At 43.0% G+C, this 17,133-nt stretch overlaps 1 protein-coding gene across 2 annotated transcripts in view; it reads left to right on the top strand.

Annotated features, from left to right (window-relative positions):
- Positions 1 to 17,133, top strand: part of stxbp6 (syntaxin binding protein 6 (amisyn)) — a 183,796-nt gene that overhangs the window by 93,133 nt on the left and 73,530 nt on the right. Inside the window, exon 3 of one of the 2 annotated variants that reach the window (XM_084310063.1) lies at positions 4,038 to 4,088. The exons of the other annotated variant lie outside the window; for it this stretch is intronic. Within the exon in view, the coding sequence (XP_084166189.1) occupies positions 4,038 to 4,088 (51 nt within the window). The remainder of the gene's footprint in view (positions 1 to 4,037; positions 4,089 to 17,133) is intronic. 2 annotated transcript variants of the gene reach the window in all.

The raw sequence follows: 17,133 nt of genomic DNA, 5'->3' as shown, positions 1-17,133 counted from the left end.
ACCAAGCTGGAATGAGGCGTGGTAATGCTGTGCGTTGTTACTGCTGCCGCCCTCCTTTTTAAGATGCCTTCTAGAAATAGATTTTCCTCCACGAGTAATTGATCACTAATCGAGTACATCATGCGATCGATTGATCTGGGGGGAACATTTTGAAAATGCCCAATCCCTATTATCAATATAACCTTGATGGTGTTGTGGTGTGTAGTCTTTTGAAAGAGGTCTTTATGGGATCTGACAGAGCAGAGGGAGGAAGACTGATGGGTGCTATTGACCATGAGAGGCCACATCCATCATACCCCCACACCCTCGCCCCCTTAGGAAGATGCGGACAGTCATAGCTTAGACAGATGGTTTTAATTTTCACATAGAGAAGCAATGCTGTGGCGCATCTGGCCAATACCAATACTAGTGTGTTGGCCTGAATGAATTCAGATACTTTGATACTGCAATTTTTGTTGATGTTTGCCGAGAATATAAGTTAAGGAAACCAGAATGTGCATGCCATCAGCATTTAGCGTGGGTCTAACCAGGAAACCAATAAATGAAACTACATATTTGTTGTTGTTACATTCACTCACACATTCACACACCGATTGTGGAGGCAACCATGCAAGGTGCCAACCTGCTCATCGGGAGCAATTGGGAGTTAAGTCGACATGCTGCCGGGAGGAGCCGGAAGTGAACCGGGAACCTTCCAATTACCAGACGACAGCTCTACCTCCCGACCACTGTCGCCCCTCACCAAGTGACGGTAATCAAAAATAATAATAATAAAAAGTCAGAAATCAAAACAAATATACCTGTGTTTGTGCCACATACCCTTTGAACCATGTTAGATCTCGCTCATGGAGAAAAAAGGATTATACTCATAATAATAATTAATCCTCATCCAGTGACCCCCCAACTAATGGCCCAAGTGGATGGGTACTCTGTATCGACACGGTCCTGTAGGCCTACTTGATGTGGAGGGACTAGTGGTACTGTACTCTGTATGGACACATCCTGTAGGCCGGTCAGGTGTGTGTAGTTGTCGAGCAGCCAGATCCTCTCTAATCACAGAGGATTCCCGCAATGTCAGGTGTATGATCGTCAGTGGTTGTCTTGTACGGAGCAAGGTGTTGACCTGACCTTGTCATGAAATACAAAATAACTCAAAAGATTTTGGCTTCCTACTGTCGGAGTTCTATTTTCTCCACTTCATAATCCCTGGGACAGCATTTCACACACAGGGCTCTAATCCCGTCTGTATGTGTGAGGGCAATCATAACTGCCCTCCTCCACCAACTTCCATCATGGACAAACCAGACGAGACGTACGGACGGATTCAACAAACGAGACGGATGGACGGATGCAATTGTGCTTTCTAGCCCCCAAAGGGGAGCTTCATCCTCCCGCAACAAAGGTCCTCTCTCAAAACGGCAATGACAAACGATTACTGATGCTTTTTAAAATTATTATCCGTTAATCTTTTGAAAGGCAGAAACTCTGAAGAGCAGAGTTCCTCTCAGCATATTAATAGATAGGGGGGGGGGGGGGGGGGCGTGCGTCATGTCGACTTTCGTTATTTCAAGAACCGTCTTTTACCCTGTTGTACTCCTGAGATCATCTTTTTCCGTTTACACCTGTCGTGAAGCGATCTTTGGCCGGTAGTTTTTTTGTGTGCCTAATCATAAATAACAACATGCACTGGCTCTGCGTGAGCGGTCGGTAGATGTTTGATCGTCGAGAGTTGTGCAATCTTAAGCTCCTTCCCTTTCAATGTTGAATACAGGTGGTGCTTCACATTGACGCGCTAAACCTCTTTAACTTTATCTAAAAGAGAACAGATGGGACGGGGGGATGAGATCAGTCAAAGGAAATGGGTCTGCAATCTAATACCACTGCTTTGACAAGACACTTTGATTTGACATGTAAGGTGCTAAGGTTGGAACCATTAACTAGAAAAAATAAGTGGCCTATGACCTAAGAGCATTCCATCTCCTCACCCGCTCCTCCACTAATCCCACTTGAAAGGGGTAAAAAAAGTATTTTAAGATGTCTGCAGTGGTAGAAAAGAGGTTGTTTTCGTAAAAAGGAATTTCTGGTTCAAGTTTCTTTATTAGTTGTCATAGAGAAATACAGGATACTTTTGTATGAAATGCTCCTGAGAGTGTGCTAGCTAAAAAAATTGATAATTATAAAAAGTATAATAAGTATAAAATAGAAAGTCAAGTACTTAAACAAGTGTAAACAAGACAAACATTTTCAATATACATGTACAATATACAATGCAGAGTAGTTACAGTACAATATAAATGGGATGAGGTAAATCGGATGAGGTAGCATGTGGTGCAATAAAATGCAGAGGTTATAATACAGTATAAATGGGATGAGGTAAATGGGATTAGGTAGCTTGTGGTGCCACCTTGTGGCAGGTAAGGTGCAAGGCATGGCTGTGCAATGAGTTGCCAATAATATATAAATATAAAGTGTGTTAGTGTCTAAAGTGTGTAAAGTGGGTGCTACAGTGACCTGTCCATTTAAAGTGAGTGTGGATGTGTGCTGTGAGTGTGTTTGATGGTTTGTTACATAGTGTTAATTGTCATTGAGCATCCTGATGGCCTGATGATAGAAGCTCTTTCTGAGTCTCTCTGTGCTTGCCATGAGACTCCAGTATCGCTTGCCTGACCGCAGCAGTTCAAAGAGGCAGTTGTTTGGGTGGCTAGAGTCTTTTATTATTCTCTTGGTATTGAAGATATGTTTGTTTGCAATGTTTGCTGGAGCCACTTCATCCAGAACGGCACACCCCGGTCAGAGAGCGGACACAGACACAGAACAGTCCTTTGTAGTTTAATTAGGATCACATGATGGAAGGAGAGTGATATCTCAGAGTGTTTTCCATCCAGGTTGTAAGGCTGGATGGAACAATGAAAGATTGAGTGAGTAAGTGATTGAGTGAGTGGTATTCTGCAACAGATAAGCAGAACATACAATAATTAAGTTTCAAGTTCAAGTTTCTTTAATAGTTGTCATACAGAAGTACAGAATACTTTTATACAAAATGCTTCTTACTGTTACGCTCCAGAGACTGTGTTAGACAAGATAAGTATGAAATAAAATAGTATAGCATGTAAAATAGAAGTAAAAATAGAGGTCACAGTGTTCAGTATAGACATATGTACAATGTTCGATGCAGAATAGAAGTAACTGAGTTACCATACAATATACAATATACTATGCAATGTACTAATATACAATACTATATAGTGCAGAGCAGAAATGGGATGAGGTACAATTTAGGTACAATTTACAGTAAGGTGTACGAGTTGTAGTGCAAATCCTTTACCAATAATATAAAGTGTAAAGTGTGTTTAGGTGTTCTAAAGTGTGTAAAGTGGGTGCTGCAGTGAGTTGTTTGTTTAAAGTGAGTGTGTGCGTGTGGATGTGTGTGCTGTGTGCATTTGATGGTTGTTGCATAGTGTTTATTGTTCGTTGAGCAGCCTGATGGCCTGGGGATAGAAGCTTCTTCTGAGTCTTTCTGTGCTCGCCTTAAGACTCCGGTATCGCTTGCCTGACCGCAGCAGTTCAAAGAGGCAGTTGTTCGGGTGGCTGGAGTCCTTGATGATTCTCTTAGCCTTCCCCCTGCACCGCTTGTTGTAAATGTTCTGGAGAGTGGGAAGCCCACCTCCAATTGTGCGTTCGGCTGAACGGGCCACTCTTTGTAGTCTGCTACGGTCTTGTGCAGTGCTATTCCCAAACCAGGAGGTGATATTGCCAGTCAGGATGCTCTCTATTGTGCGTGAGTAGAAGTTCTTAAGGATCTTCTGACTCACGTTGAACTTCCTTAGGCGCCTAAGGAAGTAGAGGCGTTGTCGTGCTTTCTTGACTACACTGTCAATGTGTGTGGTCCATGTCAAGTCCTCGGATATGTGGACTCCAAGGTACTTAAAACGGTTCACTCTCTTGACCGGTGCCCCGTCTATGCTGAGGGGGCTGTAGTCCCTGACCCCTGACCTCTTAAAGTCCACAATAATCTATTTTGTTTTGCTGACATTCAGGGAGAGGCTGTTCTCCTGACACCATCCCGCCAGAACCTCCACCTCTTCCAGGTAGGCCCTCTCGTCGTTTGCAGAGATCAGGCCGGGGATACCATCCGGTCCTGCTGCCTTCCTGATATTCACTTTCTTAAAGGTCCTCCTCACCTCATGTTCTGTTATCCTGAACACTGAGTCTCCATCGGCAGTGCCCCCCCCCCCCCCCCCCCCCCTCCATTGCAGTGGTTTGTAGGCTGGTGTTGTTATTCACAGCCTCAAACCTCGCATAGAAGGTATTAAGATCATTTGCCAATGAGATGTCACTGGTCAGCTTGAGGGAGGTGCCTTTGTAATCTGTCATCGTTCTGAGGCCCTGCCACATACCTCTAGAGTCAGCCTGTTCGAACTGAAGTTCAACCTTATCTCTGTAGCACCGTTTTGCCTCTATTACTGTCCTCCTTACGTTGTATCTCGCCGCCTTGTGTTCATTCATGTTGCCTGTCACAAGCCCGGCGTTGTATGCTGAGGTGTGCGCTTTCAGAGCCTCACGGACAGATTTGTCTACCCAGGGCTTTTGGTTTGGGTAAACTCTAATTGTGGTAGAGGGGATTGTTTCTTCTACCAAAGTACAAACAAAGTCTAGCACTGTTTCAGTGTAGTCATTAATATGGTCTGTTATCTCGGAACACGTCCCAGTCTGTACATTCAAGTGCAGCCTGGAGCGTCTCCTCTGATTCCCCAGTCCAATGCTTAACCTCTCGCGTTACTACAGGAACACGCTTGAGAGTTTGTTTATACTGTGGTAAGAGAAAGATGGCGTCATGGTCTGATTTGCCGAAGGCGCTGGCAGCTTGGTTCATGCACATTATGTTAGGTCATCTAGCAGAAGTGAGTTTTGAGGAATGTGTCTTCTTTGATGATTTTTGATGCCTTAGTGCATTATTGTGTGATGTTTCCAGAGTTTGCTCCTTATTTGTTTTTAGATACAGTTTTGCAAGACTCTCCAGAGTTTTGGGGGATTAGGCTCAAGATTGTGCGTGTGTTTTTATCTTTTGCCACAGAGGGGAATTGTGAAATTGGCCATAAAATATATATACTGAAAAACCCTTTCTTTCTTTCTCTCTGTCTTTTGGTTTCCATTGGGGGTCCTCTGAAACTGATCCTGGACATGCCTAGCATTTCTATTAAAGATCTTTGTCCTCGTTCATCTCTTTAAGCTACTGAAGTTTAACTTGTTCAATATAAATATAAAAACAAACATCTTTTATTTAACATGTTGGTAAGGAATTATGTGCCTAAAATGGTGTTTCTATCTCTTTATTTAATTGTATTATATAATTTTTAGGGCTGTCACTCCATTAAAATATTTAATTGTGATTAATCGCATGATTGTCCATAGTTAACTGATTAATCACACATGTTATATCTGTTTAAAAATGTACCTTAAGTGTTTAATACTCTTGTCAACATGGAGTGGACAGATATGCTCATTTATTTATTTATAAAATAAATAAATGAGAGTTATGCATCAAAATAATACACGTAATAATATGTTAATACACATTTGTGCTAACAAGTTGTTATTGTGCTAACTTTGATGGCCCTAATAAAATTAAAAAAAAATATTTACATCTACCATATATTTTTTTCATTATGTATCTCTGTACACATTATTCCAATCGTTGCCGTATGGTACTGTTTACAACTAGGAACTTCCTCTCTGGGGATAATAAAGTTCTCTTATCTTCATTTCATCTTAGTCAACAGCAGTGAGCCATGGTGGGATGGGGCATTAGTGCAGCGCATGGTTACTCACTGAGAGAGAAGAGAAGCCTTGTTGCTGTGCCCCAGTGTAATAAAATGTTTCCTTGCATGCCTGGCCCCTGTCTCTGGAGGAATGCTTAGTATGTGGACTGGGGCCCGTTTGGGTTATTAAGGAGTCCATGGACCGCTGTGTGATGGACAAGTAAAAGGGGGCATTATCTGGGCCCCACAGGACGCCTTCTGCTCTTCCCCTGGATGTGCAGGGGACCAGGAGGAGAGATGAAGAGGGGGGGAAATTGCATCTGTTTCACCCTGGACCTATTAGGCTGGGGAGGAGGAGGAGGAGGAGGAGGAGGAGGAGGAGGAGGAGGAGGAGGAGGAGGAGGAGGAGGAGGAGGAGGAATCTCTTCAGTTTCCCCTGAATGTGATGCAGGGGACCAGGAGGAGTGAGGAGGAGGGGAATTACCTGCCACTTTGGCATCTGGGATTGTTTTGCCTCAGTGTTTGATGGTGATGGATTTGTCATTTGCTTACTCTTTATAACACTGCACGGTTTACTGCATACTCTTCTCTATGATCAAATGCTATATACTGTATGTATTGACCTTGGTCTGGAATAATGTATCATGGCTATAATATGTAATGTTTGTGAATTGTGTGTAATGAATCACTATCGGACAATGCTATCTGCTCCTGGTCCTATCTAGAGTACAGTACTCTTAACACATTGGACGCCAACCACGTGATAATTCGTTATTGCCCGCCATGCGTTGAACGCCAACAACGTGATAATTCGTTGTTGGGATCGATATAAAAATTTTTCGCCATGGCATTCATAATTCATCCAGCCTCCCTGATATTGCAACGCCTCAATACCGCCGCCTGGTGGATGATCGGGCGAGTTACACTCCAAGCCTGGTTCCCCGCTGCAGCGGCAAAAGATCTCGCCAAGCTGCAGCGGGTGATTCGCTCCGCGGAGAGGGTGATCGGCTGTCCCCTGCCCTCCCTCAGGTCCCTGCGCTGAAGAGGGCGAGGAAGATCATGGCCGACCCCTCCCACCCCAATCACAGCCTCTTCACCTTGCTCCCCTCTGGGAGAAAGCTGAGGATCCCAAAGGCTGTGAAAGCTCGTCACAGACTGAGCTTCTTACCCTCAGCCGCCAGGCTGATCAATGCCTCAGGTTCCCCCCCCCACCCTCGGTCCCCCCCCCCCCCCCTCTGCCCCCATGTGACACTGGCACAATGACACTGACTGCACTGCACTAGTCCTTACTGGAACTCTGCACTCTACACTTTATATATATATGTATTTAATTGATTAATCCCCCACTGCACTGTTTTTTGTCCTGTGTCTGTGTTGGTGTTTGTCGTTTACTGTGAAAAAAGAAAGGAAAAAACGCATACACTGTAACGCTGAAACAATTACCAATGTGTTTTACACAAATGGCTTAATAAAGGAATCTGAATCTGAATCTGAATCTGAAGCCAAACCGGAAGTGGCGCTGGTGCTTCGAGGAAATCCCTCCGGCAGTAATATCTTGTTACGTGGGTCCAGCCAAACACTCGAGTGCATCGGATTGCTTTCGAAACGCAATAATCTATATGATTTTGGCATTTATTGCGTCATACAAACGGGAAATGGATCTAGCAGATCGACGTCAAATAATTGGAATATTTTTCCTCCAGTCTCATCTGCGAACGGTAAGAGGAATATAACGTTATTTTCAGCCCGATTGTTTATTCATTTCACGGCAATCCATCTGTTCAACATATCAACCCATACTAAATAAAGCCGTTACTGACTATCAAGCAATTATAAACGACCCCCCCCCCCCCTTTCCTTCACGCATGATGAAGCATAATGTATACCGATCATATACATTTGAATTTTTTAATATAGCGTGTATAGGAAAGAAACTCCAATCGATAATCTATCATATGCTTCAGGGCCTATAACTCGCGTTTTTGGAATTAAAGCAGAAAACCTTAAAAACATATACAACTTATATTCTCGACAGTATTAACACAACAATGTATGAATGAAAAAATATAACGTTCCCAAATCCGGAACGATAGATACCCGATGTTGAATGGGCCATAGTAATGTGGATATAGATTCTGATTCAGATTCAGATTCAGACAACTTTATTGATCCCGCGTGGGGCAATTCATATTTGCAGCTTCACCAACAAGCAACAAAGACAAACGAATAACAAAACATCTCAACGACAGCACGGCAAATAAAAAGCGAAACACTCCATGTGATACACAATCCAGCAAAGTAAAAGTAAAAACAGACAACCTAGTGCAAAAGGCTACTTAAAATGACTATAGCTATAGCTATAATATTTAAAAAGTTATAGCCCTGCAAAGAAGGTAAACATCTCCATAGGCTTACAGCGGTGGCAGACTGGACCCAATGATGGGTACAATGCACAGCGCCCAATGTGTAAACAACAACAACTGCTGAGGAGTCAGTCAGATAGATAGATAGATAGAAAACTTTATTGCCATTTCAACACATGGTTGATTGGGATTTGTCTTGGTGCCAAACATACAGTACATACAATATAAAAACACACAAGAATACATGCGATGCAATCCCCACAATAGAAGTATTACACAAACAATAAAAAAAAATGCTACAGTACCTAAAAGAGCTCACTGTTCCAGTTTAAAGTGCATATTGCCTTAAAGTGCTTGTCGGCTGGTGCTAGCCCTTATGGTACAAAGTGCCTGCATTAGTTCAGGTGACGGACAACCACGGGATATGTAGTGTACTATTTTTAAAACGAGATGTCCTACACCTGAGACTTTGGAGTCTTCTACCAGAGGGAAGGGGGTTAAAAAGGTAGTAAGCACTGCAGGGTGAGAGGGGTCACCGATCACCTTCTCCCCTTTCCGCCTGATTTGTGTGGCATATATGGAGGCCACAGAAGGGAGAGCACAGCCAATGATTTTTTACGCTGTGCGTACAGTCCTTTCTAGTTGTCCCCTATCATGGACGGTGGTGTCTGGTTGATCGAGCTGGGCCTGCTGGGCAATATGGTAATGCAAAGAAATATTGCCTTATTTTAGAAGAGCTGTTTTCTTGGTATGGAAAACCATACCACCTGATGTTCATAATTTTGGATCACTGCTAATGTGTAAGTGTGATAAGATTGTCAAAATGGACATTCTTAAATATTTCAGAAATCATTTTGCGTGTAATCTGAATTACACTAGAGATCGACTGGATGCCGAAGCACCAGGAAGAGTAGCCAGTTTCCTTTCAGCATTCATGTTAACCGGTTGGGCCGTTCATACCAGCCATGCCGATTGAAACGGCTAATTGATTAGCCGTCAAAATTGTATGATGATTGGTCAAATAGGAATGTCTTTAGTTGAGGACAGCCCTGAGCCCTGGATCAAGCCTGACCTACACCAGAGGTCAGAGGTCATGTCTGAACCACTGCTCCCCCCAGCCGCTGTGTCTGCCTCTCATCCGTCCGCATTGGTTTTCATCTGCTTTCTTTTTAATCTTACTCAATGCTGTTTCGATAACCTGGCTTCTCCTTTGGCAGCGTCGCTCTGCACTTCTCCTCATCTCCTCATTGTTTTGGCTCTGAGGACGTTTGTGAGGCTGGTAACATCAGATCCACCACCAGCCTCGTTGCTCAGAACCTCTGCAACTCAGAGTGTTATGTCTAGGGGAGGGGGAGTTACTTGACTTCTTGACTATTCTATTAGCTTCTGGTCAGTTAAAGTATTTTTCATACCCTATCACAACGTACAAAGATGTAGATGTTATTACCTGCAGGGGCTTTCTGTCTGTTGCCCCATTCACCACTGGCCTCAAACCCTTTGATTGAGTTTGTGTATTGAGTGTAATTTTCTATTGTGATGTTATCTGGATCTATAGCATGTGTAGGGGTGTAACGGTACACAAAAACCACGGTACGGTACATACCTCGGTTTTGAAGTCAAGGTTCGGTACGGGTTTTCGGTACAGTGGGGGAAAGTTTGCCTTTCCATGTTCCACTCAGGGGTGATGTAGTGTGCAGTAACTAATTGTACTTGTAGGGCTGTCAACGAATATTCTATATTGACATCCCTAATATAAAGTGTATAAATTGTAAAGTAAAGTGCAGAGTTCCAGGTCAGTCCCAGTGCAGTATTTTTGCCAGTGTCATTGTTATTGTGCCAGTGTCACTTGGGGGCGGGGGGGGGGGCTGAGGCATTTTGCCCTCTTCAGCGCCCTGGAGTTGTGCAGGGACCTGAGGGAGGACAGGAGACAGCCGATCACCCTCTCCGCGGAGCGAATCACCCGCTGCAGCTTGGCGAGATCTTTTGCCGCTGCAGCGGGGAACCAGGAGATGATGGAGTGGGTGAGAATTGATTCGATGATGGCCGTGTAAAATTGGGCCATCATGGTCCTCGGCAGTTTACATTTATTTCTTCAACTGCCTGAGGAAGAACATCCTCTTTTGGGCCTTTTTAAGCAGGGCCATGATGTTTTGCCACCTGGGTGCCTCCCAGCATGATGGGAGGCGGCGGGGCTGCCTTCCTCCTGAAGTCCACTACCATCTCCACTGTCTTCAGAGCATTGCTTCTCTCAGATAATAGTTGTGATTGGAGGATCAAGGAAAGAGGGTGGGCCCTGAAATAGGTAAATAAATGATATGGTGCCATATGCAGGAGGTGAGTACTCCTGTAGGGCCCAGTCAGGTGCTGTTGGGCAGTGTGCAGAGTGGGCATGTCACTCACTGAGGAGCTGAATGAAAGCATCCTGGTACCACCCTCCTCTACACCCATCAGCAGTATCAACCGATACTACCATGTCACTGTTCCGCTACCTACGAAATGGCATTTCCCACTTCAAACAGATCCGTGTGGCCAATAGACCTCTCACATGGTCTTGTCTTTACCGTTTACCAGTAATTATGTCCTTGATATTACATGTGTGGTTAATGGAAAATTGTGTTTCACCAAAAGACTTTATGGTTTGTTAACATTCCAATTTTTAAAAGCCAAATTGCGAACCTTATGTCCTAATGACCAGATGTTGGAGAGAACGCGCTGGTGACGTCGGGTGACCTGATCAGAAACGCTAAGCTAGTTTTGGCTAACAATTTTTCCTCCTTTTTATACTGCCGCTTAAAATTCTAAATCCACTGCCTGAAATGTATATTAAAAGGTTTTGTTCACAGGACCACAGTTGCAGGAACCATAGACAAAGCTAGCAACAATCTAGTAATTGTCCATTCATTTTCCTATAGCTGCAGCAAAGGCTGGAAACTCGGGAGCAGCTGAAGAATCTGTCACTAGAGGTCTACTGATGGGGCTCCAGGTGTCGATGAGGCCTGTCTCAGTGTTTGCTGTTCCTCGAGCCTTGCCTCCCCTTTGCAGCCATAGCTAAGCGTCCCTATTCAGCCTTCTCTGCCAGGCTCCCTTACGCCACCTTGTTAAGCCCCCACCCACCACACTCCTAGGCCCCTCAGGAGGCATACTGTCGGGATCCCAACAAAGCCTCTCACCCGACCTATACGGGCTAAAGAGTTATAATAATAATAATAAATGTAATTTATTGAAGTTCCGATGTCTCTGTCTCCCTCCCCCATAACTTTACGAGATAATTTGTTCTTATAGTAACGAGTGATCCTAATAAAATGTCTATTCGATTCATGCATGTTTGACTGCTAAACAAGTAAGAAATTATGTAAATATGTTGTTAGAATGGTACAAATATTCATCTGGTGACATTCTTTATAGCATTAACAAATGTATTGACCCAGAAAATTTATAGTTTGACACCAAAATGTATCTTCTATGTTCAACATTCTAACGACAAACCCTAACCCAACATTACAATTTTTGGCAGTTGTTAGAATGTTTGACACATTTGTACCACATGCACAAACCTGCTTGATTATTGCCCCAAATAGCATGCAAGTTGGACAACGTGGGTATGTCTGGAAAGAAGAGGCTTGTGGGTACCTATAAAACCAATGTTCACTCTGATATATTCATGTGAACGGCCAAGGGACCTTTTGGAAGATGAGCATGGCAGTTTTTTCTAGGCGAAGATTTTACATAATTTTGAATCATTGCCTATTAAAACCCCCTTCCCAACAGTCTGGCTTAAAAAGCTTAGCTTCTCTAGTTTACAGGGTTACCAATACCTTTGTGTTTGCACAAATATTGAGCACGCTACAGTAGGACCAAGATATTGGCAGAACCTTGATTTTACATGGCGGCCATCTTGAAATACATCATGATGACGTGGCCCCTACCACAAAATGAAAGCTATGATGATGGAGAACACATGGAAAAAATTTGGTGCTTTTATCCGGCTCACATTTTGCTAAGCCACCAGACTAACTTGATCTCTTCCTTTCATGATCGGTTTTGATCCTCTCCTGGCCACAGTCATCTCAGTGAGAATTCTGTCTGTCTGATTGTCTGATGAAGGTCTCCTTGGTCGAAATGTTGTGTTTTTAAAAATAATTATAGATAATAAACATTTAATTTAAAACCTTTATTTATACTCGAAAGGCAACTGAGGAAAATAGTAAATGGTGCATTTTATATGGTGCTTTTATCCAAAGCGCTTTACAATTTTGTTCCTCACATTCAAACATTCACTCACACATTCAAACACCAATGGTGGAGGCAACCGTGCAAGGTGCCAACCTACACATCGGGAGCAATTAGGGGTTAACTTACGTGTCTTGCTCAAGGACACATCGACATGCTGCCCGGGACTGCTCTATCTCATATACACTTACGTCGAGTTTGCGTACAGAGACGAGCAATCATACATTCAGCATAGAAATCACAGCATATAAAATCACAACAATAAGACAACAGGACGAGGGTAGACGAGATTAAAGGAATGGCATAGCTTTGAAAACGAGTGTCTCAATATGTGCCTTCCCCTTGATAAGACCACAGACAGCAGCCAAGTCTATGCATGATTTTAGTTTTGAACCAAACATGCACATTATGAACCATGTTTGATTGAGTTTGTGTATTGAGTGTAATTTTCTATTGTGATGTTGTCGTCTGGATCTACAGCATGCGTCAGTAAATAATTGTATATTGCATTTTATAACAAAGGACGGTGTCTTTGTTTCATTCATGTTTCAATAGTTATATCAATGCAATTATATCCTAACAATCAGTTCTCATCCTGCCTTTAACTCTAGCGAACATTAACAGTGCCACTTAATTGAAGTCATGCTTAGAGGAAATGAGGTGTTGAATCCAAAGTACAGTAACTAAAACATCGATCTCTAAAAGCACCTCACAACCCACATGATACTGAGTTGTATCTTTACCCTACGAACCCACACAAATAATGTCTTCCTCTGGTGCCCTGCTTCAAAGGGTTTCACCTGTCTGGACCAAATATTAAAAGATAATTATTTAAACCTTTTTTTCATAGTTGAAAACACAAACACCTGATGTTAAATTGCTTCTGGGATCTGGCCCTGAATAAAATAACAAAGGTAATATCACTGTCAGGAGATGAAAAGGGAATTTTGGTCAGCTCCATCTCCAGTTGGGATCGTAATTTTTTTTATAGATTGGGCTTCTTCTGGGGTAGAGAACCATTTTAATGGCATGACGACACCCCCTGAATAAAATGAGTATAGGGTCAATATAAGGCTGAAAGAAGGACATTCTGCTACTGTTGTTCACATATGTAAATGCAGTCCAATAGATTAGATTAGATTCAAATGTATTGTCATCATACAGCACAAGTACAGTACAGTACGAAAAGAGGTTTGGCATCCAACCAGAGTGCAAATGTAACAGTAAAGTGCAATTTTATAATATACAATGTACAGGTGATTAAACTGGGTATACAATATGTAAATTAGTACAACTGGGTGTAGTGCTAGTCAGATGTATGTACAGAGTTGTAATATTTATATATACAGTGATACAGGTATAAAGACGTATAGTCATACTGGCCAGCAGCGTAACTAGTAATAGTAGGTAAGGGATATGTACAGATATAGTATTTACAGATATGTAAAAGGGTTATGTACAGACGGATATATATATATATATATATATATGGTAAGAATAAATCATATAAATGGGGTATATACATACATCATACAGAGTTGTATGGGTTATATGCAGGTGTATAAATAGGTATATAGGAGGATTATATGCAGATGGTTATGGATATTTATGCTGTAAATATATGTATATATGCAGTTGTACTGTTGTACTACAAGACTTTAGAAACGACTTAATGCACATACTCTTATTATTCCCTCATCTTTGTCACCATGACTAAGATGTCACTGTTGAAGAGAGAAACTCATTGTAAAGATGCACCACTCTATTGTTTTCTCCGTCACGTGCTGCTACCCTAATGTTGTCCATATCGGTGGTGTGAGTGATTGACTTGTCTCTCCTGGCAGTTCTCCATTCTACGGCTATTATGTACCATGGCGTATCCTCTCCTTTCAACCGGCTCGTGCCTAGCCACGGCATGGGGATGCCGTCGTGGTTTGCACACAGCAGGCCTTGTGTTCGCCAGCCCGTGAATAGACAGTAGAGGTGGTTGTTCTCTCGGGCTGTTGTTGCTAGTCTAGCCGTTGCTGGGAGGCAAGGGGGGGGGGGTTATTCCAGTGACAAGTCTTTCTGCAGATAACTGGGTGTTTCAGCTCAGACAGAGAGAGGGGGAGGTTTTTTAAAATAGACCTGTAATCATAGGCCCAGACAGAGAAAAGCGTTAAACGTTGTTCTTAGACGATTGCTGTAATAACACGTCCATGGAATCCAACCTGCGAGATGGACCACTCTGTTATTTAGCTTGTAAAATAGTTTGGCAGTGGCGTGGGCAGACATCGATTTTTGGGCAGGCCTAAATTAATGTGGGTGGGCCACTTTTTCCCCAACTAATTGGCTTACAGTACATTAGAATGAATAATAATGATGCTTTCACTAGGCTTAAAAAAAAGGACAAAGGTGGACCAAACGCATAAACTGGAAAAACGTAACTTTGCAAGTAAGCCCTTTTAATGTAAATAAAATCTCAAAAGAGAAAACTAACGGCCACAAATCCTTTATAACACACTCAACATTTACATTTTGTAATTTAGCTGACAAGTCCGTAGGAAGGGTACAACTCTATCAGCTGAGTAACAATGTTCATCAAAGTGTTCAGACTTGAGTGCTACAGTGTTGTTAGTATAATTAGGAAGAGTGCATGACAATAAGACATTTTGTTTGTTTTTTATTGATTGAAGAAGTGTGTCTTTAATAGATCATGGACACAAGACATGTGGTAAACAAGAAGCAAGAATTGTTTTATTGGTAGTCAAAGATATATAATTGAAGCAATATTCATTGATGATCCAGCTTTGACTCCACATATTTATAAAAACGAAGCCTTCTGATTGGGCGGGCAAGTGCTGCCTAATCCCAATACTGCTTTTGCAGCTGCACTGAGGTAGCTGTTTGGAGTTATTTTGAAGCTAAACTGTAGCAGGTTATTAAGGTTATCGATGCACCCTGGAGAGATGTAGTTATACAACACAGCCGTTTACCTCATGAAACACTACCTTTCCAATAGCCACCGACAAACTTAAGTACTTGTTGTCCCACACCTATCCGTGTTAAGTATGGCTGATGACAATCTAAACGTCTCTGCCGAATGTGAAAGCCTTCCACTCAGCATTGTCTTGTTATTCCCCAAACACCTCCTCAGCCACCTCGCCTGAACTCTCTCCACCGTGTCTTGTTATGGAAAACAAAAGTCGTGTAAAGATAAGAAACTGAACAGGAACAACAATGAGAGCCACAAGAATGCTTCTGAACTTCACTCGCTGCGACTAGCGATGTTTTCCCCATGGGTATTTTAACACAGGCATTTGGTGATCTCTTCCTGCTCTCTTAGTATCACTGGTTGTAGAGGTGCTGACGTTGACGTCTTTACTCTTACCGCCTCTGCTTAGCATGTGCCTACCGGTATGGTGTTTTTTAGAGAATGAAAAGGCCCTCATCCAGCCAAGCAGCAAGCTTTCCTGCCCAATTTAACCATGACATAGTCTCCACAGTGTTATGGAACTAAATGAAATCCAGAGGGATACACAGCTGAACTCCGTTAACATTAATTGTGATCTAATCTGCAGGCCTGTTCATGTGTGAAGAGGTTGGCTGTCCTTGAATGAATTAACAAGTGCCATTTTGTAATGCAATTGCCATGGTAACCCTCTCTTAATGCCGGTGCACGGCACAGATTCTACTGGAGACAGAAGGGTCTGATTTCTCGAGAGATCCTCCAAACAAAGTTTGTCAGAGGAAAGCGATAGTTGTGATTGGAGGATCAAGAGAAGAGGGTGGAGGGCGGCTAGGAGGCGCTCACCACCAATGCAGGAGACGCTGGGTTCGAGCCCAGCTCTCCACATTGCTATCAGCTTGGCTGGTCGTTCATACTAATACATTTGGCAGTATTAGGGGGTGGGAAGCTGATGGGTGGGGATTGGACGTTGTGGACAGCGACTCCTACAGGTCGGTTGGTGCGCCTGCACAGTAGAATCAGGAAGCGACGGGGGCGGCGTGCCCTCCAAACGCAGACCCCCGACGCTGAAAGATCGCGCTGTGCAGGTGAAAAGATGCGACGGCTGCTTCCTCGAGTACCGGAGGGGACACGTGATGCAAGGCTTCGTCCAGCGTTTCCGTTAGCCGGTAATTACCGGTTTTTGACCGGCAAAATATGTTGAAGTCCGAATATTTAAATATCTCCGGTCATAATGTCCGGTGAAAATAATTTCTCTAAGCACAATTTTATTATTTGAATTGTATTAAAATAGGCTCAAATTAAATAGCCTATGCGATGAACAAAACAATCATTACATGTTGCTTCACGCTGATAAAGCGCGGATGGCGCCGCTCGGATGTGAATCTTTTTTTCTTTCTTTTTTTGAGCCTGTCTGTCTGCCCACCACAGAGACCGCTGATGCCGTGGTGAAAGAAAACAGAAACAGAAATGTCGAGCGTTCAGGCCCGAGTGGAAAGTTTAATTCTCCTGGCTGAGGTGCGACATTATATCCACATTTTCCAGTTCACTGATCCAGCCAGGGTTACCAGTGACACAGTTCATTCTGGAACCTCAGATCCCCGCTGATCATGAGGTTCTACAGTATCGCGTTGGATCCATACACGTATCGATTTTTTCGAATGGTGATCAGGAATTGGAATATACCAGTTGGATACCATCTGATGTCAGGTAAGGACTCTATGTTATCAGTGTTAGGATAATCAGAGTAAGTTTGATGAAGTTATAAGCTGTTTTGTGAAATGTCTTCTTGTTTCGGTTTCACTAAAAGTCCGAGAGGAAATCAACAGGGCGA

The sequence above is a fragment of the Notolepis coatsorum genome, assembly GCF_963971535.1.
Source record: "Notolepis coatsorum genome assembly, chromosome: 3".
NCBI classification, from domain to species: Eukaryota; Metazoa; Chordata; class Actinopteri; order Aulopiformes; family Paralepididae; genus Notolepis; species Notolepis coatsorum.
This window is presented reverse-complemented; position numbering and strand designations above follow the sequence as displayed.